We start from the raw sequence: 26,770 nt of genomic DNA on the forward strand, positions 1-26,770 counted from the left end.
CGGCACCACCTCCCTGCATGCCCGGAGAGGCTGCCAGAACGTTGCACAGCTTGCTTTTTCCTGGCCAGAGTGCTGGGTGAAGGGTAATGAGAGGTGAGGGCAGTGCTTCAGGCGCCTGAAGCCGACTCAGGAACTCCACGTACTACCTTCACCTCCGTTGGGGTGCAGGCAGCGGGGCAGGCACCTGCCTAAAGTGTGCGCATCCGCGTAGGGAGGCAAAGACAGGGCTGGGAGCATTTCCAAACCCCATGTGGCTGCCCTCCTCAGAATGAAGTCTCCCTCCCGGAGCCCTTCTGCTCATTTTTCAATTAAAAATGAAAATCCAATCCGTTTAGATTTTTTTTTTTTTTATTTTTTTTGCCCTCCTTCTGGCTGAGCCAGCCTGGCAGCATTTCGGCTGCCTGCGTGGGAGGTGCCTCCTGCCTGCTGTTCCCTGGCTTCCCGTCCTGCCTATGTGGCTGGGAGGGTTCAGAGATCCCAGGCTGGTGATGCCCAAGCTGGTGATGCTCAGGGCAGGTATCGGGTACGGCTGGGCACAGCGCGGGGCGTATAGCTTTCCTTTAAACCTTTGCCGATGTGTGGGGCAGGGTTAATGCTCGCTGACAAAATATGCCTCCCAGTGCGTCATGCAGCAGGAAAACGTGACATTACGTTCGGGTAATGTCAGAGAGCTGCTTAGGATTGGGGTCTCCTTGTGTTTAGCAGGGCGTGAAGCCCAGCCCAGGCTTCTCCTGCCACCGGAGCTGCCAGCGTGGTGCCTTCAGGGTGGTACCATCCAGCTTCTACTTCCCCAGACGTCGTTATTGCTCCCCTTCAAACATTTCCTTCCTCAGTGGTGTATCTCCAGTGGGGCTCTTTTCCCGCCTTCGCCAGGGAAGAGGCTGCATCCCTGCATGCCTTTCCCAGGAGGAGCCGTGATTTACCCCCAGCACCTCTTGCGAGCACAGAGCAGCTTCTCCTCCCTGGGGTGTGCAGGCAAAGTCAGCCAGCAGCGGGTGCATTGCCAGGCTTGGTGAGCCGGCACCTGCGAGCACTGCTGACCTCCTCCACACTTAATAATGCCAAGAGGTGATGTGGGATCAGCTAAACTCAACGTCCACGTCGTTAGCAAAGCTGCCTTTATGGGTGGCACTGAGTAACTGCAACATGAACCCCTTTGTACTTGCACTCCATGGTGCCTTGGAAGTGCTCATCATCAGTGGCACCTCGCTCCCCGATTGCTGATTTGAGCCTTATTTGCGGTGCCCAAGTACTGAGCTGTTAGCTCAGTTTTGCCCACAATCTACCTTACTCTGCTTGAGAAGACGTTTCCCACCAAGCTGCTGGAGAATTACTTATTTTTTGACTATACTCAGGGTGTTTGGCAGTGGGATGGCAAAGCCGAGTCTGCTGTCCCCTCCTTTTGGATGCAACTCGTGGGCAGGTAAGGAGGGAGGCTGGTCCCTTGTGAGGTTCGATACATTCCCAAAACGACACGCAGCGACCCGTTTGTTGGTGAATTTGCAGAGCTGTTGCCGTCTGCCGCGGCAGCTCTGCTAATTGGTAAAGCAGGCGTGAACCCCTGTGTCCGAGGTCCTTTGTGCCGGTGCCTCTGCCGCAGAGCAGCGAGATGTTGCTATGTTGACACAGCGCGGGTCGACAAGCAGTTAAATGGAGTGCAAATATTTGTGTGTGTGTGTGCGCGCTTCATTTGTATTATGGTATGAGGTCTTTGTGGGATGGAGAGGGGGCTCGGGGTGGTAAGAAGCCACGAGGTCAGTCCGTGCTCTGCAGAGCTGCTCTTACTGCATCAGTTACTCGTATTGCATTGCTTAACTTCTGCCAAGAGGGGCTTCTCGGAGGCTGACCGTGCTGCAGACAGCGACCGCAGTGGCTGCCCAGCGGTTACTGGCAGTGTCTGAGAAGCGAGCAGTGCTGCCCGGTCTCCGCGCTCATCTGCTCATGGCCATGGTCTCCCCACGGGTGCACTAAACAAAATAGATGCTTTCCTGGTGCAAATACTCATCTAGGCATTGCATGGCCGTTTGCTCCAGCCCTGCTCATTTGATGCATTAGGTTAGCCCCAGCAGAAGAGGGGAGGCACCTGAGTTAAGCACCGGCAGTGGGATATGGCAAGTCCACGCTTTAACCAAGCCGTGTGGGGCTGGCCACCACTCTGGGTTGTCTTCTCTCCAGCAAACACCACACGTTGGTTGGCTCTTGTTTCCGTCCTTCTTCTTAAAATGTTGGCGCTTGTTGTTTCAACCACATTGTGGTCCTTCTCTTGCCTACCAGATCCTGGCCTGGTTTGAAGAAGGAGAGGAGACCACAACGGCGTTCGTGGAGCCCATAGTCATTATTATGATCCTGATCGCCAATGCCGTGGTGGGTGTGTGGCAGGTAAGTCACAGGCCCCCCTTTCCCCACCTGCGCCACAGGTCTCTGCTCCACACGGCTGAGACACTTCATTTGAAGGTCTGGTTGCTTTTTGCTGTTGGAAACTCATTTCTCCAAGGTTCAGTTTTTGTGTTGGCCGTGCTGCCCCATGCCCCAGCGCAGATGCTCAGTTGTTGGCTGCCTCTTGGCCCATTCCTTCAATCTTTATTTGGCAACTTTTGCAGTTGGGAGTTTAGGATCTTGCACTTATTGCCATCCAGGCAAACGCTGCTTGTCTCGTGGCCGTGGCCAGATGTGTTTTCCAAGGGAAGCTTTTTGCCCTGTCCACCAGAAAGCCGCGGTGGCTGCTGCCCCTCACCTCGCTGTATCCCTGCTGGGGGATGAGCGAAGGCCTCAGCCAGCAATGCTTCTCTTCCTGTATATATTCTCTTTAAGGCCATTTATTTATCTGCAGCTTGATCTGAGGTGGGGTTGCTGGATGGGGAAGAATACATCTGGGTGGGATATGCTGCTTCTCAAACCAGGAATGAGAAAATCAAGCCCAAGTGTCCATGCAGTGTCCAGGATCTGGTGTGATTTAAGCCAGCGGGGACCATTTCAGAGCAGCTGAAGAAGATGTGGTGCTTGCCCCATCCATGGTGCAAATGGGCGCCAAAGCCAGGGCTGGGGTTTGGGTGCTCCTGTCTTTGCCGTGGGTGGGGAAAGAGCCTGCCGGCATGAGCAACCCCACCGCTGGCAGCTCTGCTCCTCCTCTGCTTGCAGGAGAGAAACGCCGAGAGCGCCATCGAAGCCTTGAAGGAGTATGAGCCTGAGATGGGGAAGGTGATCCGCGCTGACCGCAGCGGGGTGCAGCGGATCCGTGCCCGGGACATTGTCCCCGGGGACATCGTGGAGGTGGCAGGTAGGATGCCATCACCCCAGGGCTCGGGGTGGGATGGGGAGGTGGTGCTGGCCAGGGGGGCTTCGGTGACAGGCACCCTGTGGTCCTTGTGGCAGGAGGGCTCTGCCACGGCATCCGGGCGCATCTCCTCCAGAGGCACGGCCACTGAGTCACCTCGTTGTTGTACACTTGAGATCTTAATTTCTCTTTTCAAATCCAGAGGGGTGAAATGATTTGGGCCAAAATTGGGGCTCATCAGCCTGCCGAGGCTTCGCCCCAAGCATAGGGCGGTAGAGAACAGCAGAAAAGAAAAAAAAAAGTGTATATTTCTGGCACAGGTTTTGTGTGTCGGGAGGGTTTCCTCTTTTTCTGGAAGAACTGGAAGAACTTTCAATTTTCCGCCAAGATTCCCTCTCTCTGGAAGCGGCTCTCCCACGTGCATCCCCCGGACAAGGCAATGGGTGAAGGGCCGGTGCTGGGTGCCGCGCCGGCGGTGCCAGGCGAGCGCTGCCGCCAGCGTGGGGGGGTTTGAACGCTGCAGGCAGCGGCGCTGGTCCTGCCTGCGTGGGCAGGCTTCCTCTGTAACTGGGGTTTGTCACTCGGGGAGGGCGAGAGGCAGAGGGGACAGGCTGCAGGGTGCTTTTGCCTTCCCAGTCAGGTTGAGCCCCCGCAGCCCTTCTGTTGGGGTTTTGCATTCAGTGAAGGATGCCTGGGGGTCTCCTGCCTGCCCCACCAGAGCTAAAGAGGATGCATTTCAATTATCCCATTTTGTTTATTCGTTAAATGATGCCGTAAAGCCCCAGAGCCGCAAAACTAATCCTCTCCTTTCCTCTTTGTGGCCCTGCTAGTGGAAACATGCTGCAATCCCTCCCGTGCCCAGCCAGCTCACTGTTATTTATGTCTTCCAGTTGGGCTTCAGCTGGAAGATGAACATAAAAATAATGCGGGGAGGATCAAGCGGAGGAGTGCCGGCCAGATCCTCAGCTGGGCGAGCTGGCGGCACTCCCAAGCCAGCTCCAGCAAAGCACTCCAGATGCTGACCTGGCCTTTAATGAAATGAATTAATTATTAATTCATTGAATTCTGCCATCTTTCCCCAAATCAAGTGCTTGCTGCCTGCCCATCAGCGGCCGAATATTACTTTTTAACGGCACAGTCAGTATCATGACTGGGAGGGAAAGAGCTGAGCTCTCCTCTGGAGGGGTTTGCAAATTATTAGCAAATTAATTAGCAAATTGTGGGTTTAGAAGGTTATAGCAAGTGGCGAGGATGCTGTCAGGCTGCCTGATAGGAAAGTGCACCAGGAGCAATAGCTTTGAACGTGCAATGGACATCCAGGTGACGTCTGGGGATGGCATGGACAGCGCAGGCAGGAAGGACTGGCTTCTGTTTGCACATGCAAATGTGATAAATTTGGCAGCAGGGACGAGAAAGCCTGCTACACTGAGACAAGGCGGGAATGATGGCTGCAAGTTGGCAAGCTGTTTAAACTCAGCTGATTTTTGCCCTTTTGTACCAAGGCAATCGAGCTGAGTCCTTGGGCAGGCAGCCGCACGGGGATTAAACTTGGCTGCAGCGCCGGCTTTCTGCCTTGCCCAAAAAGCGCGGGCAGGGCATTGCCGGGGAGCTCCATCAGGTGCTGCACCACCTGCCCGCTCCTGCCTTGCTCGGGCAGCGTTGCCTCCCGTTTTCCTCTCTTTCCCTTGGCTTTTGGCACGGAGGAGACTTGCAGTGCTTGGGCGATCAGCGCGTGTTCAATAGCTGGCTGATGGCAGCTGCCAGGTCCGTACGGGACGTCTGTCCTGCACCGTGCGAGTCTCTTGGGATGCTATCACACTGTCTGCCCTTGGGCGGATGCTACCCCCACGGCACCAGGGCTCGACGCTGTCTCTAGGTGCTGGCAACAGATTTTTCATCTGCAGATTGAGCTAATGTTTGCAAACCCTCCCTGCCTTTCCCAGGGGGGAAGAGGAGCTTTTTGCTCCCTTTAAGCTGCTCCAGCTCCCTCGAGCAGCTGCAAAGTCTGAGGAAAACATGTGGGGGGGTCTCTGAGTCCCTGTGCTTAGTACCCCCCAGCTCAACCCCTAAAAACGGGTGCGACGGGGAGTGGGGCAGGTCTGGGCGGACAGCAGATGTTGCACACCACATCCCAGAGTGTTCGGATCTGCAGCTGGAATAAAAGGCTGGGCGGTGGAGCGGTGCCAGCCCCCCTCCCGCTGTGTTTGGGGGGGGGGGGGGTTGGTTTACGAGCCCCAGGAGGAAGCACTCGTTAAAGTCAGAGATTTGAGACGACCGTTAGCGGCCAAGCCGGCAGTGTTGTGTAACGTGATGTAAGGCGCTGTGAGCCAGGGCTCTCTCTGCCTCAATATTTCCGAAGCGCCGGAGCGTGATTGCGTCCAGCCGATAAGGGAGCAGGAGGAAGAGCCGGGAGGAGGAAACCTAGTGGGAAAAGCAGCTTTAAATGGGTTTTTTAAGGAAGCACATGCACCTGGGTGGGTGGTGATCAGTGGCTGTCAGTTAATGGAGCTGCTTTCACCCGTGACCACTGCGTGGTGCCAGGAGACCCGTGTTTGTCTTGGCCACAAAAAGTCTTCCGGTGTCAACAGCTTCCAGTCGGCCCATGGAACCCTGAAACAGGGTTAAGAGCGGTGTTGGGAGGCTTGGGCTGCTCCAAAATGGGGATGTTTTAGGGTTTTTGCAGGGAAGAGGAGAGACGGGGACGTGGTGGGGCAGGCAATGCGGGGCGGCAGGCAGGGCCATGCCGGGGTTTGGCTGGGGGGCAGAGGGTGTGATGCTTGCTGCCCTGAGGAGTGCGTGCCTGCACCTCTAACTGCGGCAGCTCCGCTCCAAAAAGAAGAGAAAAGATACCTGCCCTTCTGCCTTCGCGCTGGCAGGAGGAGGGATGCGGGTGCTCGCTGCTTGTGATGGTTAAGGGGGTCCCAGCCACGGCGGAGGAGCGCATGTCAGTGCGGAGGTGCAGCTGGGGCGGGTGGGACGTGGGGGCTTGCTGGGAGCCCACTCGGGTCCTTTGCTCGCCTGGCTGCCCCGTGCAGAGCTCCTGCCTTTGCTGCTTGTCTTGGCAAACCTGGCTCGAACCACAGTTAGCTTTGCGTGGGTGGCAGCCGGGGGAGGCGATGTGCAGGGCTGGCAGGCAGGTCACCCCCTCCCGCAGCAGCCCTGTGCAGCAGGGATGGGGCAGCGCTTGCTCCTGCCGAATTTTGCAGAGGGAGGTGATGCTTGAAATGTGCAGTCGGTCCATGGGAGAGGGTGAAGGGTGCCTGGCACGGCACCAGTAACCCCCTCGGCCTCGGCGCTGCTGCCCGCTCCCTGGGCTGGCTGCTTTTGTGCAAGGTAATCCCCTAAAATTAGAAGTTCCTCAAGGTCCCATCGCTGCGCTGCCCCATGTCTGATTGCAGCTGATAGTACCTCTTTCCAGCTTTCTTTTTTTGACTTGTAAATTATAGACGTACAAAATTAAACTTTAAATGCAGAAAGGAGGCATCCTGGGGCAGGACCCTGGTTTACCACGGGCTGGACCCCTCGTTGCCGCAGGCTGGGTGCTGATGTGCGCCTGCACTGCATAGGGACGTGGCGATTCTCAGCAAAAGCCAGTCCCTGCCCTGGAGACCGGACAGTTGAAATAGAAAACGAGAGGAGACAGCGGGAACTGAGGTGCAAACCAGTGGCCGCAAGCCTTGGGGCAGAGCTCGGCTGTGCTGGTGCATTCGGGGTTTGCCATCCCCCTTCCCCGGGGCAGCGGGCGCTGCCGGTCCCGCCTGACGGAGCTGCTCTGCTCTTGTCCTTGTAGTGGGCGACAAGGTGCCGGCGGACATCCGGATCATCGAAATCCGGTCCACCACCCTGCGGGTCGACCAGTCCATCCTCACAGGTGCGTGCAGGCGTGATGGGGCGGAGGCGGCTGCTGAAGACAGAGCTTTCCTTCTACCATCTTCCTGGAGCCAAATTTTGGGACCGATACTGGGCTAAGTGCTTTGCTGGGGTGGGAAACGGGTGGGAGAATGAGATCGAGGATCTGGGGAGGTCCCAGCATCATCTAAAAGTCATGGCATAAGCGACATGCGCCCAGTGCTTGGGCATCCCTCCTGCAAAACACAAAGCATGGGGCTTTCCTATGCGACACGTGGGGTTTCATGAGGGGCTGCTCGGTCCCTGCCCACGCTCCCCCCGTGCAGCCGTTGCACGATGACCGCAGGTGCACGTGGCTTCGCAACTTCAGGGAGAGGTGACAATATTTGGGGCTTTTTTTTTAAGTACTGGAAAAGCTCTTAAAGAGGATAATCTGTGATACTTCAAAAATTCTCTCTCTCTCTGCTGTCAGGGAAGGCCAGTGAATGATCAGACGACAAAAAAGGCTTCCGGTATTTCAGCTCTCTTGTGTGATTTTGTAAAGGCGTTGAGTTAGGAGATGGCAGCAGGGAAGGAAAAGCAATCAAAAAAAAATTAAAAACACAGGGAAAGGAGCCCAGTCTCCTTGAAACATGGCTTTACATTAACTTAGTTCTCCCAGGGCGAGAAGAGATGCAGCAAAAGGGCAAATCTGCAAAGAACAACAAACAAACCTTCAGCAGAAGGGCTTTGGGCACCTTTCCTGTTGTGCTGCCCTACAAATCCCACCTGACTGTGCAAACCTGTGCTGCAAGCCAGCAGCTCCTTGGTGTGGGGATTTGGCCCCATCCCGTTGGGCTGTGTGGGAGCTCACGGCCGCTGGCGATCCGCACAGGTCGTTTCTCTGCAGCCCTCATCTTCAGAGCGCCTTGGCCCAGCTCTGACAGCCCCATGAAGGATGTTTTGATGGTTTGGTGGCAAAGTGCTGCTTTAGAAAGCTGCAGGGGTTGTGATGCAGGCTCAGAACAGCGCTGAGTGGAGGCTGGAGAGGAAACGCGGGTGGTTCATCTCCCCCCTCTTGTCTTGGCAGGGGAGTCAGTGTCGGTGATCAAACATGCTGACCCCATCCCCGACCCCCGGGCTGTCAACCAGGACAAGAAGAACATGCTTTTCTCCGTAAGTCCCTTACGCCTGTCCCCACCTCTCCCGTGGTTTTCCAAAGAGCCGCCAAGTGAAGAGGCTGATCGGGAGATCTCTGAGCAGTGAAAGGGAGTGCATGCATGAGAAAGACCCAAACCATAAAAAGAGCCCCAAATCCATAAAAATAAGGACCTGCTTCATGTGGATTTCATTTGGGCTGTGGCAGATGACGCCCTTAAATGCCTTGGGCAATCTCAGCAGGTTTTCCATCAAGGAGGATGCATTATGGATGGGGAAAAGGTTTGTGGTTGAGCCTGGAGCTATTGCAAATTTGGGTTTCCTCCTTGCTCATGCTCCTCTTGGGCAGAAGTCAAGTCCTCCAGGAGCAAGAGAGCTCTCAGGAGGGGTCTCCTGCTGCTTTAGGGTGGATTTATATAAAAACCCAGGATGTTTCATTTTCCCCTTAACCAAGATCTCATGTTCTTCTTTCACAACAAGCGACCCATTTCCCCACTCAGGCCAAGAGGTTTCATGCCCACATATCCACTCTGGCCCCTTTCTTCCCTCCCAGGGCACCAACATCGCAGCTGGGAAGGCCGTAGGTGTCGTCATTGCGACAGGGGTGTACACCGAGATCGGGAAGATCCGAAACCAGATGGTGGAGACCGAGCCCGAGAAGACCCCCTTGCAGCAGAAGCTGGATGAGTTCAGCCAGCAGCTCTCCAAAGTGATCTTCCTGGTGTGCATCGCCGTCTGGGTCATCAACGTCAGCCACTTCAGCGACCCCGTTCACGGCGGCTCCTGGTTTCGGGGGGCCATCTACTATTTCAAGATTTCGGTGGCACTGGCGGTGGCTGCCATTCCCGAGGGGCTCCCGGCCGTCATCACCACCTGCCTGGCACTGGGCACGCGCCGCATGGCCAAGAAGAACGCCATTGTCCGGAGCCTGCCCTCGGTGGAGACCCTGGGCTGCACCTCCGTCATCTGTTCCGACAAGACCGGCACCCTCACCACCAACCAGATGTCCGTCTGCCGGGTGAGTGCTGGGGGCATTTTGGGGTGCAGGGGGGGGACGCTCGGTAAGCCCCCAAGCACCCTGCATCCCTCCATCCCCATCCTGGGGTACTGAGCTTTGCTGTCCTCACCAGACTTGTTTCGTATTAGGAATTTGAAGGTGAGAATGGAAGATGGTTTGTAGGAAGCCCTGAGCTTCCTCTCTGCCCGACCGAGGGCGAGGTTTATGGCTTCTCTTGGCATGGTTGTAATTAGAAAAGTCACTGTTATGAGCACGCCGGTTTGGAGGTGCTGTGTTGCAGACTTATTTCAGGGCTCCCTCTCCAGAGAGCATTTCTTCCTGCTGGGATGTGGCATTGCGACAGAGCTCCTGGAGACGCCAATGCAATCAGCCTCCTCTGCTCTCTTGCCCTTTTTTCCCTTGTTTTTAGCCAAACCAGTGAGAAATCCTGGACCATGCAAAATTACAAAGTCTGGACCTGTGAGGCCAAAACTTGGAGGGTCAGTGCAACGCGTGGGTCTGTGACAAGCTCGCGCAGAAATCCAGGGGTTAAGAGAAGATGCCCATAACCTGATGAAAAGGTGCTTCGGTTACCCGCCCTTGCGTGGCAGAAGGTCTGCCATCAGCAGCTGTATGCAGCTGGGCTTGGACTGAAAAGCCCTTCTGACGGAGGGAGCCCTGGGGTGGTTTGGCGAAGAGATTGAAGGCTCCTGGTCTACCAGAGAGCTTTGTTCCTGCGTGCCTGGCTGTAAGGAGAGGTGACTTGTTAGGAAAGCCTGGACCATCCGAGCACTTCTCAGTTTCCCCATTAATCCTCACGTCTCAGGAAAGCTTTTTTTCACGGCCTTGGCACGTTGGTTTTATAGGAGAACCTTGGAAAATGTGTTGCTGTGGGGAAAAATGGACCTGGCCACCGTCCCTCCTCTCTGACACTCGGGTAGCGTGCTGGGAAGCCATGACCGTGCTGCAAGCTGGCCACAGGCTTTGGCCACTGGTTTGCTCAGCACAAACTACAGATGACTGGAAATGTCTGATATTTCTGCCCTGTAAATGATTTAAAACGAGACACCACTGGAACGAGGCAGTGACCAAGCTGCCCACGTCTCGCACGAGGAGGAGGTTCCCACCAGCCCGTTTTCTGACCCAGTGATGCAGGGAAGCAAGTAAAGGGTGACCCCAGCGTTTGGGGTCTCTTCAGCTCTGCAGAGTGCAGAAGGAGAGGTAGGAGTGACCGTGCCTTCCCCAAAACACTTCCTACTGGAGGATCTGCTCCTTGAACTTGAAAATTCAGTTCAAAATTCAACGTATCCTGCACCCCATCTCCCCACAACCCCATTCCGATATCCGTGTTATTCACTTGGCTGAATCCTGACTCCTAGGGCACAATACCAAGAGCCGGGCTGGCCCCAGGACACACGGACACGGCTGTTAATGTTTAACAGTCAGGGATTCCCGCGTTGACGCAGGCAGCAGGGAGGCTGCCGGCGGCTCTGCCGAGCGGCGGGTGGGTAAATATTTGTGCTGGGCGGCTGTTGGTGTGTCCTGGACGTGCTCCTGCACCGAGCGGCCGGCTCAGCTGCGGGAGTGAAAAAGCCACGAAAGCCTATCGATAACCTGGAAAAATGTATTAATTGAGTGTGATTTAATTAACTCACACATTAAATGTGGGTGAGCGCAGCCGCTCGGCGACAGGGTATGCTGCCGAGCGGTGCTTGCCCTTTACGTCTCGCTGCCAGCATCAGGTCTGTAGAGCTGTAAAGTGACTCTTGAAGGGCTTTGGGTCTGTTTTAAAACCCCCAGCTGTTTTTTAAGGGCTGCACTGCCAGCTCCCAGTCCCGCTCGATGCCTGGGTCTCATGGCCGGGGTGCAGGCTGAGCCAGCTCAGCAGGATGCATATGGATCCCAGGTGGTCAGCAGGGGCGAAGCGGTGCCCCCCAAATTCCCGTGGGCATTAAGTGCCCACTGAAGTGCTTTGTGCCAGGGGCCTCGTCCATCTGGGGTGGCCGAGCCTTCGGTGCTTTTGCTCTGACCTCAAGTCCCCGCCAGAGGTTACAGCTCTGCAGTAACGCAGTAAAGCCACAAACCCACTTTGTAAATCAGATTAAACCTGTGGTTCATGTTGCTCACCTTACAGTCAACTGGGGGTCTCCGAGACCACCATCTCACCCAGCCCATGGTGCGGAGCGACCAGGGACAGCCTTCTCCCAACCATTAAATAACCACATGGCTGGGAGTGATGGGAGTCTGGCAGGGGGAGAAGGAGGCAGAGAGGCATTGCAGCTCTGCTCTTGCGCATTTAAATCACTCTCCTAAAACTTGCAGCACCCTTTTATGCATCGTAACTTAATTTTCCAGGAGCACGAGGGTGGCATTTGAAAGTCAGAACCCGAAGCGGAGATAAGAGTGTGGCTGTGCGGGCTCGGGGCTGCTGCTGTGTGGGGCAGAGCAGGAGGGGGCTGGAGGGGGGAGATACTGGCACCCCATGTCTGGGAGAGGGAGGTGGCTGGTGACGTTTGGCTGTCTCTGAGACGGCTGGTGTTTTGGGGAACAAGAGCAGAAAGGGGTTTATTTTCAATAAATCTTGTAGCAGAGCCTGGATGTGCGAACTCCTGTCTCCTGTGCAGCCGCCCAGGCGCTGTGCGGGCGCTGTTTGCTTTTTAATCTCCAGGACACTGTGCCTTGATTCAGCAGTTTTGTCTGTCTAAACCAGTCACTAAGTAATGGGAGACCTTGCTGGGGGTTTCCCAGGGGCTGTGGCCAAGCCGCCGGCTCTGGCCGTTGCCAGTGGGTGCCTGTTGGCCGGGGCCGCTTCCAGCGCAGGAGGAAAATGATGCTGATCTGTGGGCTGATTGATGGGTAAATGACTGATGATTACAGCCTCTTATTCCAGACAGCAATCCTGTCTTGTCTGCCTTTTGATGAGTAGTTCTTTTAAAGATACTACAGAAAATACAGAAATGTGGAGACGTATCCTTCGCATCTCTTTTCCCTGCAAGCCTGCAGCCAGATGCCATGGGCTGCTCCGGAGACGGTGCATCCATGCATCCATGCCCTTTGCTTTCTAAAAATACACGCCGGCAGCGTCCGGCTGGGTGATACAGCACCGGGGCCAGGTGAGATCCGCAGGGCAGGAGGAGCGATGGCTGAAACCCTTTTGGAGCAGGGTGTGCTCTTCATAAGCGCATTTTCCTTCCGATCTCTCTGTTGCGTTAAACCCCCAAATCGCCAGGGTGGTTTTAAAAGGGTTAAGGGCAGGGGGGACGAGCAGAGGGAAGCCCTGGGGCCGTGCTGGCTGGGTTTCCCTTGCTGGATGCTGGAGCTGGTGTTCACCGTGGCAGTGCAAGAGGTCGGGCAGCCCCTCTGCCAGCATCTCTTTTCGGCAGCCTCCCCAAACCGCCCAGCCGAGTTGCGGTGCACAGCTTTGCCACCTTCTTCTGTTGCTTCTGTTATTATTTATGTTATTTTTGTGATGGAAACCTTACCTATCCTCTTTAAGGATTAAGACACAGCTATTTCCTCTGGACTGTTTCCACTGCCTGCAAACCTGCACCCTTTTCAGCCTGGAAATCTGCCGAAACATCGCGCCAAAAACCTGCAAACACCTTTGCAGTGCCCCGGCCGCCCCCTCGCTCTGCCAGTCACGCAAGCTGGGAGCAGGCAGGAAATTTGATATAACCTCTGGTTGCTGTGGGTTACACAGCACCTTTTTTAAATAGGCATGGAAAAATAAAGGGCCTGGAATAATTTTTTTTTTTTCTTTTCCTTTTTTAATAAGAAAATTGCTATTGTGAAAGTAGTAATTGTTTTGTAGCCATGAGCGTTTGAAAACAAACAAGCCCATATCAGGCAAAACCACCAGTGGCTGGGGTGGATGCTTTCAGATTTTTTAATAAATAAGAGTCCGGTCGGTGTTTCTGAGTGCAGGAGTCCCTTTTCTGAAGAGACCAGGAGATTTTGGCGCTCTGGAAGGCCGGTGGCATTGAATGTCTCAAAAAGAGATGAAGGATGCTCACCCTTCGAAGGCCCCTTCTGGCATTGCAGAAGCCTCCACTTTGGGAAATTTCAGCCGCGCTTCGCCTCCATTCCTGGAGTCCGTCATGTCAGGGCAGTTCAGTCGCCGAAGGAGATAGGATGTGTTTTGGCTCTCTTTATCGAGGTCCTTCATGTGTTAGTGTTTGCATCTCCTGCCAGAGGAGCTCAGTGCCTCGACAGAGGGCCTGGGATGTCCTGAGTCTCTTCTGCAACCCTTTGGCTTGTGATTTCCTCTGAAACCCTTCAGGGATGCTGAGGGGCCCCGAGGATGGGCTCTGGAAAAGGAGCTGAGGGCAAACCCCAGCAAAGGGGGTATCTGCAAATAGCTATGAAGCTGTAGGGAGGTTGCTTTGGGCTCAGATCAGACGTACACTTTGAACTACCCGCTTTGATTTGTCCAAACCTGTAAAATACGGAGGTGAGAAAACCTGCCGAGGTGTCCTGGTGCTAAACCTGCCATAAACATGCTTCCTCGAGCTTGACCTTTTTTGTTTGGCTTGGCCTAAGCGTGCACCTGGGGATACTGGGCTGCATGGGGAGGTCTCGCACCCACCAGCCCACGCAGCTGCACTGGCAGGGTGTCCTTGTATTATTAACAATAATTAATAATAACAACAGTAAATTAACCTCTGTTAGTTGCCAGAGGAAGCATGGAGGGGAGAGAAGTGGATGGTACCCGGAGCCGTTGCATCTCTGGTGCTGAGCGATGCCTCCCAATTTCTCCAGCATCTATTGCTTCCCTCTCCTGGGGAACATCTCAAATAACCAGAGGAAAGTAAATAAGGAAAAAAGAATGATTTGAGACAGGGTGGGGGGTACCATTGCCCCCTGCACCCACTTTCTGGAGCCGCCGAGCAGGTTCACGGAGCTGAGGAGACTGTCGCTTCCCTGCAGCCATCCTCCCTCCCTGGCTGCTCCCCGCAGGCAATCGCGGCTGGGAAACGCATTCGTCAAACCAATTTTATTTATTTATTTGTTATGTTACTTTTTGGCTTCAGCATGGGTCATAAATAACGATTAAGCAGAAACGAGCGTCGCCGAACTGTCGCCTCGGCCGGGGTCGGGCACTGCTCTTGCTCCCGCTGGAGGCTGCCCCGAAGGGTGGGCTGTGCTGGGAGGGGGCAAGGGGGGACTGGGAGAGCTTGGGGAGAGAGGGATTTTTATTGTATTTTAGGTTTTGGGGGGTTTGTTGCTCTCACTATAGCAGCAAGAGAGAAACTGGAATGAGTTTGAAAGGCAAAAATCACTAAAAATAGAGCGTGTGGGACTTCTACGGCTCCCGGGGCTTTATTACCGAGCTGCCGGTGCCTGGACCTGAGCTGCCATCCCAGTAACGCACAAGGCGAGCTGGTGGTCGAGAGCTGGCTGGGAAGGGGTGGCAGGGGCAGCTGGTCAGATCCTGCCCCACAGAGGCTTTCCAGGGCAGCTGGGGCAGGAGCGGAAACCCAGACCCGGCTCCTTCTCTGCTCCAAGAAAAACACAGGCACCTTCTTAGGAACTGGCTCAGCATCACTCCTCTCCGATGGAAAAAAAGAGCTGGAGGAGGCGGACATGAAAAAGGCAGGGGAGAGCTGGAAGGACTCGGGGACGGCCAGGAGTGGTGGGTGACCAGGGAGGGGGCTGAGCCCAGTGCCAGCGGGGCCATCGCTGGGACGGTACCGGCTGGCGGGTCTCCAGGCTGGGCACGTGGGTTGTACCAAAAAATCGCTGCCTAATGCTCTGTCTCCATCTTTCCCCCTTCCAGATGTTCATTATGGAGAAGGTGGAGGGCGCCCAGTGCAGCCTGCACGAGTTCAGCATCACCGGCTCCACCTACGCCCCCGAGGGAGAGATGTGAGTGCGGGTCCCCTCCGCTTCGCGGGTGACACGGGGTGGCCCTGGGCTGGCAGCGCGGTCGGGGGGAGGCAGGAGGGTCGAGCTCATGGCCACAGCTGGGGGACCCCAGGCTTGCCGTGCGAGCTGGGGAGAAAGGGGGGGTTTTCCATGGCAGTTTGCAGCCGAGCTGAACCCTGCCTATGGAGATACCCGCTGGGCGCTGGGTTTTGGCCATGTTGGGCTTGCGAGCATCAGGTGGCTGCCCTTCACTTCCAGTGGGAGCCAGGGCAATTGTTTCACTGTCCCTCGTTGCCGGCTCCTGCCCGACACGGTGTGGGGGGCATGCACCCCGGCTCTGCCTGCCGCCCTCTGCTCAGCAAGGGGGCTCCCATGCTCTCGACTCTCCCTTCATTAGCAATCCCAGTAAAACGAGCCCACTTTTGAACCAGAGAAGACGGCAAGTGTGGGAATAGTGGTGAATGAGGCTTTTTGCAGTACGTGCTCATTCTCCGAATTTCTGAAGCCTTCGCATTTTTGGTATCAGCCAGTAACTGTTGCCCCTGCCCCAGGCAGGACCTGGGGCTGGCAGCTTGTCGGGGAGCCACGCCGCCAGCGATGGGCGGAGGGTCTTGCTGCAAACCCCAGCAAGAAAGCGCTCCCCAAGCCCCGCGTCCTCGGCAGGGACGGCTGAGATGGCTGCTGTGCCCAGGGCATGATCCTGGGCTGGAAACTGATGTCAGGATGTGTTTTGGGGGAGACGTGGGCTTTGCTGAGCTGCAGCCGAGGACGGGGAGTGAAAGCCAGGGGCTTTTCCCTAGTGTGTTATTACACACACGGGGTTTTCTGCTGTTGTGTTTGTTTATTCCGCCTCCTTTGAAAGGAGGTGATGCTCCCCAGTGTGGGGAAGGTCTGGGAAGGAGGAAGACGAGAAGCTCAGCCGGTGGTTGGAGCACTCTCCGCTCCCCTTCGCTTTGCTGTGTGATCCCAGGCACGTCCTTCACCGCAGTCTCTTCTGCTCATCTGTGGAGCGACTACAATTCATCCCAGCCTCAGACTGAATTTCATGAATATTTATAGAGCCAATTTGATCCTTGGCTAGGACTCTCCATTAAAAAACTGAGCCAGATCATAAGCTGGTATCAATCAGTGCGTTTCAATTAAATGAGGAGGACCGAGGGGCTGAACTCGTGTCTGCTAACCTCTGAAGCTGCAGTGTCCCCTCTCCTCCAGGCATTGCCTGCAGGAAGGCTCCGCGCTGGCCTCCAGCAATTCATGTTGCTTTTGAGTTTTGCTTCCGCCCCGTGCTCATCTCGCACATCGAGGGGGATGCGAGGGCTCGCTTAAGTGTCACAGAGAGAAACCCACCCACTCCCCCGGGGCTGGTGGGGCTGAAATGCTTGGAGGACTCGGTGGCTTTGCTGTAGCCTGGTCTTGGTGTGGGGGATATTACGTGCCTGGCCTTGGGTTTGCTCGCGTCCCCACACAGCACCCATCCAGCAGCGCCTTTGCTGATGCCTTTCCTGGCATGTGGGTCTCACCCGGCTCCGTGCAGGGACAGCCTCAACGGGGACGTATCCCCCCATCCCTTCCAAGCAATATCCAGGGGATCACATTCTCCAAAAGCCATCCCCGGTTTTTCCACCTTCCCAAACATCAAAACCCATCCCAGAGCGTCTGCAGGCTCCCTCCTCCACCCGCTGCCTTCCCCCTGCCCGTGAGCCCAGGGCCGGGCAGCATCCTCTGGGCAGGAGGCAGTGGCTCTCCCCTGCCCGCTCTCAGCCCAGCGTGGCTTCTTGTCCCTCAGCAAACAGATTTTTCAGATTTTCTTGGCCACTCCCTGTTTTCCGCTCCTGAGCTGTAACAAGGGCTCCAAAATGTTCTTTCCATTGGGAACCAGCAGTGGAATAAACTGATCCTAATAAATGCCTCACAAATTATTTTTCCAGCAAGCAGATGACCGGCTGGGTTTATACAGCTCTAACCTGCAGTTACCTCTCCTGGAACCGGGATAATTTTTTATTTCCCCTGAAAACCACCGCTGCCGTTTCTGCCACCGGGCAGCGGGCGAGAAGCAGCGTTCGGCTTGACTGGTGTGTTCAGGGCTGCTCCTTTCCAGTGACGTTTGTGCTCCTTTACACAGCAAAGAGCTGCTATTTAGGAAGCAAAGGCCGCAGTTCGCCGCTTGCTTGGAAACAGCCACAGCAATGCAGTTGTTAAATTTGTCTGCTGCTTTTAAATGCTCCCTTGGGTGTCCTCTGGCTCGCCGGAGTGCGAAGCAGCATCACGGGGAGGAGAAGGGACTTGCTGCCGGTCCTACAGCTCCTCTGGATCCCCAGCAACTGGAAACCCCCGGGGGAGTGAACATTAACTTGAATTTCTTTGCCCCTTTTCTCATCCATCATCTTCATCATCAGCCTCTAGACAGCCCCTGCTTTCAGGTCCAATGCTCTTTTGAGCTCCCCTGCAGCCCCCTTTATTCTGGGGCACTTCCAGAGTTTATTTGCCTCCTGTGATATTTTATTTGCAACTAGTCCTGCCCCATTTGGTAAAGCACAAAATGCAAACCCAAACGTTTATTGCCAAGCCTGGGGCTTTAACTGGGCTCTTGCTCCCCCTTTTCAGAAAATTTTACAAGGGATATATAGGAGAAGCTAAGCAATATTTGAACGTGTAAGCTGGTGTAAGGCTTTGGGGGTTGTTTTCTCCCCACAGCCTGAAGGACGAGCAGCCGGTGCGGTGCGGGCAGTACGACGGGCTGGTGGAGCTGGCCACCATCTGCGCTCTCTGCAACGACTCCTCGCTGGACTACAACGAGGTGCGGGGGGTGGCGGGGCACCAGCGATGCTCTTCCCTGCGCTTTGGGCCACTTTGGGGCAAAGCCAGCGGAGGTTTGTCCCTTGGGATCCCCTTCCCTGGCTTCAGCTCATCTCAAGGCGATGCTCTGGGAGCCCTGGGATGGTGCAGTGGGCAACAGCATCCTTGGTCAGAGCAGCAGGTAGAGGACGTGCTCTAAAGCTTAAGCTCCTTTTTTTTCCTGCCTTCTAGTCCAAAAAAGTCTACGAGAAGGTGGGGGAAGCCACTGAAACGGCCCTGACGTGCCTGGTGGAGAAGATGAACGTCTTCGACACTGACACCAGCAAACTCTCCAAGGTGGAGCGAGCCAATGCCTGCAATTCGGTGAGTGGGGGGGAGGCCCCTGTGAGCTCCGGTGCTGGGGGTCAGGAGGGGAAGGAGGGCTTTGGGACGACTGTTATTTGAGCAATAACCACTTGCAATGATCTAAGGGACTGATCTGCCACAAGGATGCAATTTCCTGGCTTGCAGGGGAGTGAGCTGTTTTCGGAGCAGATAGTGCAACAGCCCTGGGGAGGGGCTGATGCGGGGTCATGGGGACTAACCTGGGTCCACATGGAGCTTCAGAGCAGGTGATCCCTGAGGCTCAAACTCAGCCCAGTCCCTGCTCAGCCAGGAGAGATCCCCTTGGTGATGGCCAGAGCTCCAGCTGCAGATGAGGAGGTTTGGAGCTTTGTAGCTCTGCAGCAAATCTTTAGGTGCCCGGTTTGCAGTGAGCAGCCGTCCTCCATAGCATGAACCAAACCGCGTTCCCCAGAACCATGCCTGCCTGAACGAGGCTTGCTCTTTGGAAACATCTATTTTTGATGTGAAAATATCCCGTGCTGGCTATTCCCCTACTCCAGCTCTCCAGTGTCTCCCTCTCCTCCTGGTGAATATGCACTTCATGTCATGTCTGGATTTACTCGGCTTTGGTATCATGCTGTTAAATCTTATAATGTCTTTGCTTGCTGGAAGGAAGGGCTCTCTGTTCTGGTATTTATTCCCCAGATAGGTCCGAGCAGGTCATAATAAATCCCCTGACTCCTTTCTGATAAGGGAGATGGAATTTCCCAGCCGTACATCTTCTTTGTTAGGGCAGCTGCTTCGTTACGTGTGCCCATCACTGCCCTTCCACTCAGATGCCAGGCTGGGTTCGGTCACTGGTGCTTCTCTCCTTACACTTGTGTTTGGGCAGGGACAAAAACCCCTTCCTTGGAGTTTTGTGGCAGCGTGTCTTCACTGCTTCTTGATTTTGCTCCCAGTGGCTCTGTGCTTTGAAATCTCTGGTGGGATTTTGGGGTTTCCACAGCGGCTGGCTGCTCCCAGGTGTCCTTGCCGCTGCGCTGAGCGTGCAATGCCCAGTGGGGACAGCACTGCTTTTGTGGGCACAAAACTTCCCGCCTACGTGTAGTCACTGCACTCGTACCCTGTGCTGGGTTTGGCCTTCGAGAGCCGCTTGGTGTTTGCCTGGTATGTCCACAGACAGTGCCCGTGTTTTGCATGGGCAAATCCCCTTTGCACATCTCTCCACCTCCCCAGCTCCTGCTTGCAGCTTCACTGCAGTAGGAGCATCCTTTTAACTTTGAACTTGCAACGTTTTACCCCAAAAGGAGTTTTCTTCTCCTTGGCCCCCTTCACTGATTTATTTAGATTTAAGTTGCTGTAAAAGTCCTGTGCAAAAAGCTGCTTGTGTCCCCATCGCAAGCAACACCCTCCTGGCAACAAAACGTAATAATCGTATAAGCAGTTGAGCCATGCAGAGCGAGGTTGGCATCAACGTCCCCACTGCCCTCTCCAGAAAATACTTTGGATCGGCCCCCAGATGCCCTGCTCATTAAATGGCTTTTCTGGGACAAGATGTGTCCTCCCAGGAGCCGGGCTCAGCTGCCGTGATGCCGATGTGGATGCGCGAGAGAGGGATTGGTCTGAGGAGGACTGGCTGCTATCTTGCTGGGTGTTTGGCTCCTTAAGTAATTAACTAGTAGCAATAGTAGAGCCTGGTTTGTGGTGGGGTTTTGGGGGGTGCTGGGGTGCAGGAGCCTGTCTGCGGGCACTGCCTGTGCCCGTGGGTCCGTGCGCTGGGGCAGCCCCTGCTCTGTCCTCGCCCTGCAAACCTGCAGGTACCATTTGAGTGACTGAGCGTAACTGCTTAGCTGGCAGTCCTCAGCGTAATTAGCATGTCCCGAACGGAGCCTAGTTAGAGTCTCAGCTGCCGAGCTGGTCAATTTGATGGGAACCGATCCAGCCTCAGGTGATGTTGGTGCTCCCACTCCCACTGACCCCTGTGGGTGCAGGATCAGGGCAAACCCCTCGACTGCAATGAGTGGGATGCAATTCCCCTTCCTGCAGTGCAGCTGGAGCCCAATGCGGGGAAAGTCTCCCCCACCTCTCTGGCAAACAGGGCTTTATTTTAGGCTACAGCAGCTATTTGGCATCCCATGTGGGGTCAATCACATAAAGGTCTGGTACACATTGGCATGTGCTGGGGGCTGGGCAGCAATGGTGTAGTCGGAGGGGTTAAAATTCTCCCAAAAAATTGCATAGGGAAAGCTCCTTCTGCTTTTTGCACTGTCCAATCCATCCTGGCTCCTGTGGTTGGCTTTCTCCTCCCATCACTGGTGCTGTGCCGGCTCAGCAGGGTTGTTAGCCAAGGTGGAGAGCACCGGCTGCTGTGTCCCCGCCATGTCCCGCTCAGCCCCGTGCTGTCCCCGCAGGTGATCAAGCAGCTGATGAGGAAGGAGTGCACCCTGGAGTTCTCCCGTGACCGCAAGTCCATGTCGGTGTACTGCACGCCCACCGGCCCCAGCCACAACTCCGCCGGCAGCAAGATGTTCGTCAAGGTAGGGGAGAAGGTCCTCAGCACCCTGCAGGATCCTCCTGCCCCATGCACGCCCCAGCAGGATTTGGCCCTTACTGCAGCGGGCAGTGATGCTTTGCAGTTTGTCTCCTCCGTTAGCTGTGCAGGCGTCCAGGAGCCAGCAGGTAGACTGGTGTGGTCAGGGAGGATGTGAGTCTTTGCAGTATTGACAGGAAAAAAAGGAGGTAAAATGATTTAGAGGAAGGAAAAGGCGCTGAGTGTGCTGGTGCTGGGGCCAGGGGAGAGCTGCCCCTGTGCAGAACTTGGGCACTTGCCTTTATTAAAGGCTTGGACCCTCCTGGACACCAGTAATGCCCAAAGGGTGATGTCCAGCTTTCCACTGTAACCAGAAATAAAATAGTGTTTTAAAGGGCATTTTCTTCCCAAGAGAAGAGACGCGGCAGGAATGTCCCCCTGCTGACTCTGAGAGGATTTGTATATTGTTGTTCCCACTGGGAGATCATCTGGGTGGGTGAACTCTGTCCTCCAGGTCAGGTCGGGACCCTCTGGAGCCACCGCATCTGTGGCCCTGGTGGTCCTGGGCGAGCTTTTTTAAGAGGAGCAATAGAAGGATTGCAAGTTTTATATTAAAAAGCGATGTCGGGGGTCCTTTGTAAGGTCAGAAGGGGTGGGGTGAGATGCTGTGATGCTAAAGGACATGCTTTCCTGAATCGCAAAAGCATCGCAAGCATCCGCTGAGCACCCCGCAGGCAGCGCGTTTTTTTCAGCAGAGATTTACAGCCCTAATCCCCTCCAGGTTTGAGAGGGCATCTGTGGTGCAAGAGTGTCTCGGGGGCAGACGTGTAGGTTTTGCAGGAGTCAGACGGATCTCCCGCAGAGCAGATCCTGCTGTCTGGTGACCCGACGCGGGTTCGTCCTTCCCAGCCACGGTCCCCGTGCGCTCGGTCGGAGGCTGCCATCTAGTGCGCTGAGCCGCCGTGCCAGGGTGTGCGTGCTGGAGTTTTGGGGAGATTTCCTTCTCCTTTGCCCAAACTTGGTGCCTTCCCTCCCTCCGACACTTCCATCGGTGCTGGCAAGAGATGCTCATCCTCCAGTTTCATTCCAGCCCCTGAGCTCTCCGCTCCTCCCCAGGGCGCCCCGGAAAGCGTGATCGAGCGCTGCACCCACGTCCGTGTGGGCACCGCCAAGGTCCCGCTGACGGCCCCGGTGCGGGAGAAGATCCTGAGCAGGATCCGGGACTGGGGCATGGGCATCGACACGCTGCGCTGCCTGGCCCTGGCCACCCATGATGCGCCCGTCCGCAGGGAGACCATGCAGCTGCACGACTCCGCCGCCTTCGTCCACTACGAGGTATGGCACTGGGAGCTTTCTCCAGGAGCTTCTTTCCTTATTCCCAAAGTTTTCCCACCCACTTCCAGCTGCCCCAGCAGTATTTTCTCTCTGGTTTCTCTGTGGGCACTGGGCAGTGCAATGGCTCAGCTCCTCCTCTGCAAACCCCAGGGCAGAGCCGCATGCAGCAGGGCCGGTCCCAAGGCCAACAGCCCCATCCCACTGGGCATCCATCCCTGTGGGGTGACTACTGGGAGGGGCCTGGAGACCACCGAGAGGGACTGGGAGGAGGGGAGCGAAGCGAAAAGGTGTGAGAAGCAGCAGAGGGGACGGGAGCATCCTATTGCATTGAGGCTATAGGGTGCATCTATGGGGCTGTTGGTAGGAAACCTCCTGAAAGTTTCCTCCCAGGGGAAATCCCCGTGCTCAGGGTCGTTTCACAGCAGGGAGGGAAGTGGCTGCATCCCTGGAGATTAATGTGGGTCTGGGGCTGTCCCCCCCCCAGAAAAACCTGACCTTCGTGGGCTGCGTGGGGATGCTGGACCCTCCCCGCAAGGAGGTCACCTCTTCTATCGAGATGTGCCGCAAGGCCGGCATCCGCGTCATCATGATCACCGGCGACAACAAGGGCACGGCAGTGACCATCTGCCGCAGGATCGGCATCTTCTCAGAGAGCGAGGACGTGGCCGGCAAAGCCTACACGGGCCGGGAGTTCGACGAGCTGCCCCCTGAGGCGCAGCGGCAGGCGTGCCGCGATGCCCGATGCTTCGCCCGCGTGGAGCCGGCGCACAAGTCCCGCATCGTCGAGTACCTCCAGTCCTTCCATGAGATCACCGCCATGGTGAGTCCCCTGGAGACGCCCCACCATCCCCCGGTCCCCTCCTCTCTGTCCGGCCCAATCCCTTGCACCCCGTTAATCACGGCTTCGTGCAGACAGGCGATGGTGTCAACGACGCCCCGGCCCTGAAGAAAGCAGAGATTGGCATCGCCATGGGGTCGGGCACGGCCGTCGCCAAGTCGGCTGCCGAGATGGTGCTCTCCGATGACAACTTCTCCACCATCGTGTCAGCAGTCGAGGAGGGCAGGGCCATTTACAACAACATGAAGCAGTTCATCCGCTATCTCATCTCCTCCAACGTCGGGGAGGTTGTTTGGTGAGAGCCCCCCACACCGGGCACCACGCTGGGGGGAGCAGCGGTGGGGACACGTCCCCTGGGGCAGGTGACCTGCAGCCCTGTCCATGTCCCCTGCCCCTGGCAGCATGCGGTGCCCAAAATTGTAACCCCGGGTACCAAACGGAGCGGCTATGCCTTGTCTCATTTCCCAGGGGCAGGGGGATTTTTCTTTTGTAGTTTTATAATCATGCCACCCCCCAGGAGCTGTTTTGTTAATGCGTTGCCTATTTAAGCCCATGCCAGCGTCTAAGATGGGTGCAGATATTTGTGCACAGGCTGTTGTCACCAGGTTGCACTGATGCACTTTGCGTCAGGTCCTGGGCAGCTCGCCCTGTCCCTGTCCCTGCCCATCCCTCCCAGTAAATCAGCACCATCCTCAGCAACATGGGCACAGCCTTGGGATCGCTTGGGCGTCCTTTGCCCTTGCGTTTCAGCAGGGGTGTTTGTGCTAGGCATGGGAACCTGCGTGGCCGTGGGGACGTCAATGGTTGGGTTTCAACTGCAAAGCAAATTTTAACAGTGGAACAAATTTTAGCTGCAAAATTCAGTCCTGGATTTCAGGCTCCTGACTCAGGGGCTGCGAGTTCATCTGCGGGACTTTGGGTGAATATTCAGTTTGGGGTGTTTGGATCCAGGGTTCCTGCTCGCTCTCCCGTTGCATGACACAGCCACTTTCTGTGGCTGCCTAGAGCTCATCTAATTCGGCATCTCTGTTTTTTCCCTGCAGCATCTTCCTGACGGCCATCCTGGGCTTGCCCGAGGCCCTCATCCCCGTGCAGCTGCTGTGGGTGAACCTGGTGACAGACGGGCTGCCAGCCACCGCGCTGGGCTTCAACCCCCCCGACCTGGACATCATGGACAAGCTGCCCCGCAACCCCAAGGAGCCCCTCATCAGCGGCTGGCTCTTCTTCCGCTACCTGGCCATCGGAGGTGATTCCCCGCGGGCGCCAGTGGGCAGAGGACGAGGACGGGCATGGGGTGCCAAGGGGTAGGGGGCCCCTTGCTGGGTGCTGGGGGTAAGGGTGTCTCTCTCGACCGCAGTGTACGTGGGCCTGGCCACGGTGGGCGCAGCGACCTGGTGGTTCCTGTACGACGCCGAGGGACCGCAGGTCTCCTTCCATCAGCTGGTGAGTTGGGAGGGGAACGGGCCGATGTGTTGAGCAGGTGGGTGAGGGCATGGATTCATGCCCGTTGGGGTCTTTCCTCTACCTTTCTTCTGTGGTCATTGTAGTGTTCCCGAATTCCTGGTGGAGAAGACAAGAATTTAAAATAAAAGCAAATTTTCTCCCTCAGGCTCATGTTTCCAGCCTTGCTTCTGCTAGTGACCAGCATGGTGGGGAAAACTTGATTCAAAGAAGTAGCTGAAAGTAGTTCCTGTACCTGATCCCACGTTGAAAGGGATCAATTTTTACATTACTGTAGGTCTGAACAAGGTGATGGGAAAGTGGGTGCCATCACACCCCAATGTCACGTGCAATGGAAGATGTATTTTTGATGGAGACGCGTGTGTGCTCAAACACCTTATTAACTGCACATGAAAATCTCTAAGCCACTATCCAGCCATGACCCCAAAGCCCCAGCCACAGCAGAAGCTGGTGGGTCACTTTAGACAGTTTTATCAGCTGCTCTAACTGTGGGATATTTAACAGCACCCCTAATAATCAGGGTTCACCATGTGCCCCCCAACCAGTCGACCTCTTCCTCCTCTTTCCTGCCTTTCCTACACTGCTGCTCTGCCGTGTATTTACCAGCGGTTTCCTGTGCCGACAGAGGAACTTCATGAGGTGCACCGAGGACAACCCCATCTTTGAAGGAATCGACTGTGAGATCTTCGAGTCCCGATACCCGACCACGATGGCTCTGTCCGTGCTGGTGACAATCGAAATGTGCAACGCTCTGAACAGGTAGGGTGGCCGCAGGATTGCTCTGTATGCTCTATGCGTGACCGATTTTGTGTAGGGTCTCCTTGAGCATCCCTTGGTGGGCTGAGGGCTTTGCTTTGACTCAGCAGAGCCGTTGGGAGTGTTCTCGCAGGGGACCACTGGGCTCACTGTAAACAAACTCCTCCAAGTCAGTGTGCTGCTGTCGATAACAGTGGAGGAAGGACTGGGTCTGCATCCGTTAGCAGTTTGGCCCTGTTAACAACCGGTCCTAATCCGTGTGTGGCTGGTTGCGTTGAGATGGGTGTCCAGATCCAAATCATGGCAAAGCCTGAAGCTGAACAGGCTGGAAGAGAGGGGCTATAGCGTCCAGCCTTGGAGAGGAGTGGGAACCCCCAGCTTGGGCAGGCGTGGGGAGCAGGAGGTTATTGGGGCTAACGCTGTCCCCTCACTTTCACAGTGTCTCTGAGAACCAGTCGCTGCTGCGGATGCCACCATGGCTCAACATCTGGCTGCTGGGGGCCATCGTCATGTCCATGGCTCTGCACTTCCTCATCCTCTACGTCAAGCCCATGCCTGTGAGTGCCCTGTGCCACCTCCACACGCAGGCCAGGGGGCTCTTCCTGTGGGCAAGGACATCCCTGGAGCCGTCTTTGGCTCTGGAAGCTTCTGGGACGGTTGTCCCCAACATGTGCCCTCAGGACCAGGTCCTGTGACTTGAACCAACATGGGGACTGGGAGACACCTTGCCCCAATGAGCCTTTACTTAAGTCAGAAGCTCTCCTTATAGGCAACGCAAAGGGGTATGGATATCTCAGCTCCTTTTGGAGGCATCTCCTCCCTTTGCAGTCCAAGGCTGATGATGCCTCGGTTGATGCCTAAGGGCACTTAAGATGAAGCAGGTCGCTGTGCCCAGGAGGTTACATTGTCCTTTGTCCCCTGCTAAGCGCCTGTGACCACATACAGTCCTAGCTTGTGCCTCACTTTCCTTATCTGCAAGAGAGATGAAGGACATGATTTTTGACTGATCTTGGCCAAGAGCCACCTTGGGATCATGACAGATCTTGAAGAAATCTTGTTCTTTGGGCTGTCTGGATCCTCCCTCCTTGTACCTGGGATGACCCTTTCTCAACCTGTTCCATACAACAACCTGGCCCTTAAAACAAAAAAAAAAAATCCCACCGCCTTCCCTATTGACGTGTCCAATCCTTTCCGCCTTGCAGCTCATCTTCCAGGTAACCCCCCTGAGCTGGCCGCAGTGGGTGGTTGTAATGAAAATCTCCCTGCCCGTTATCCTGCTGGACGAAGGACTCAAGTACCTTTCCCGCAACCATCTGGACGGTGAGCATGGTCTGCACTGCGCTGGGTCATGTTTGCTCCGTGGCGCTTTGCTTGGGGTTCATGGTGGCTTCACGGACACCTCGCTCACCTCCTCCGCTTGTGTGGTGTCTGCACCGGCATGTTCATCCTCCTTTGCTGTGAAAAAGGGACTTTTTCTCCTACCCCCTTCCTCCCTGGATGCCACGCCAGGCAGAGCAGTAGATACTTACATCTGCTTGAAATACTCCCTTGGGAGCTGGAGCACTAGATAAATCTGCCATGTGTGTTTATCCAGCTCCTTTTGAACCT

The 26,770-nt window shown here is 55.7% G+C and overlaps 1 protein-coding gene across 1 annotated transcript in view; it reads left to right on the forward strand.

Moving 5' to 3' along the window:
* The window catches only part of ATP2A3 (ATPase sarcoplasmic/endoplasmic reticulum Ca2+ transporting 3), a 54,694-nt gene that overhangs the window by 21,727 nt on the left and 6,197 nt on the right, over nt 1-26,770 (forward strand). Inside the window, 17 exon segments of the mRNA XM_050908827.1 lie at nt 2,275-2,379; nt 3,139-3,277; nt 7,065-7,145; nt 8,193-8,278; nt 8,814-9,278; nt 15,034-15,122; nt 17,817-17,919; nt 18,150-18,281; nt 20,654-20,779; nt 21,889-22,107; nt 22,592-22,927; nt 23,020-23,240; nt 23,989-24,191; nt 24,303-24,388; nt 25,032-25,165; nt 25,602-25,719; nt 26,365-26,482. Of these exon segments, the coding sequence (XP_050764784.1) occupies nt 2,275-2,379; nt 3,139-3,277; nt 7,065-7,145; nt 8,193-8,278; nt 8,814-9,278; nt 15,034-15,122; nt 17,817-17,919; nt 18,150-18,281; nt 20,654-20,779; nt 21,889-22,107; nt 22,592-22,927; nt 23,020-23,240; nt 23,989-24,191; nt 24,303-24,388; nt 25,032-25,165; nt 25,602-25,719; nt 26,365-26,482 (2,761 nt within the window).

This window comes from Gymnogyps californianus, chromosome 20 (assembly GCF_018139145.2).
Source record: "Gymnogyps californianus isolate 813 chromosome 20, ASM1813914v2, whole genome shotgun sequence".
In the NCBI taxonomy this organism is placed as follows: Eukaryota; Metazoa; Chordata; class Aves; order Accipitriformes; family Cathartidae; genus Gymnogyps; species Gymnogyps californianus.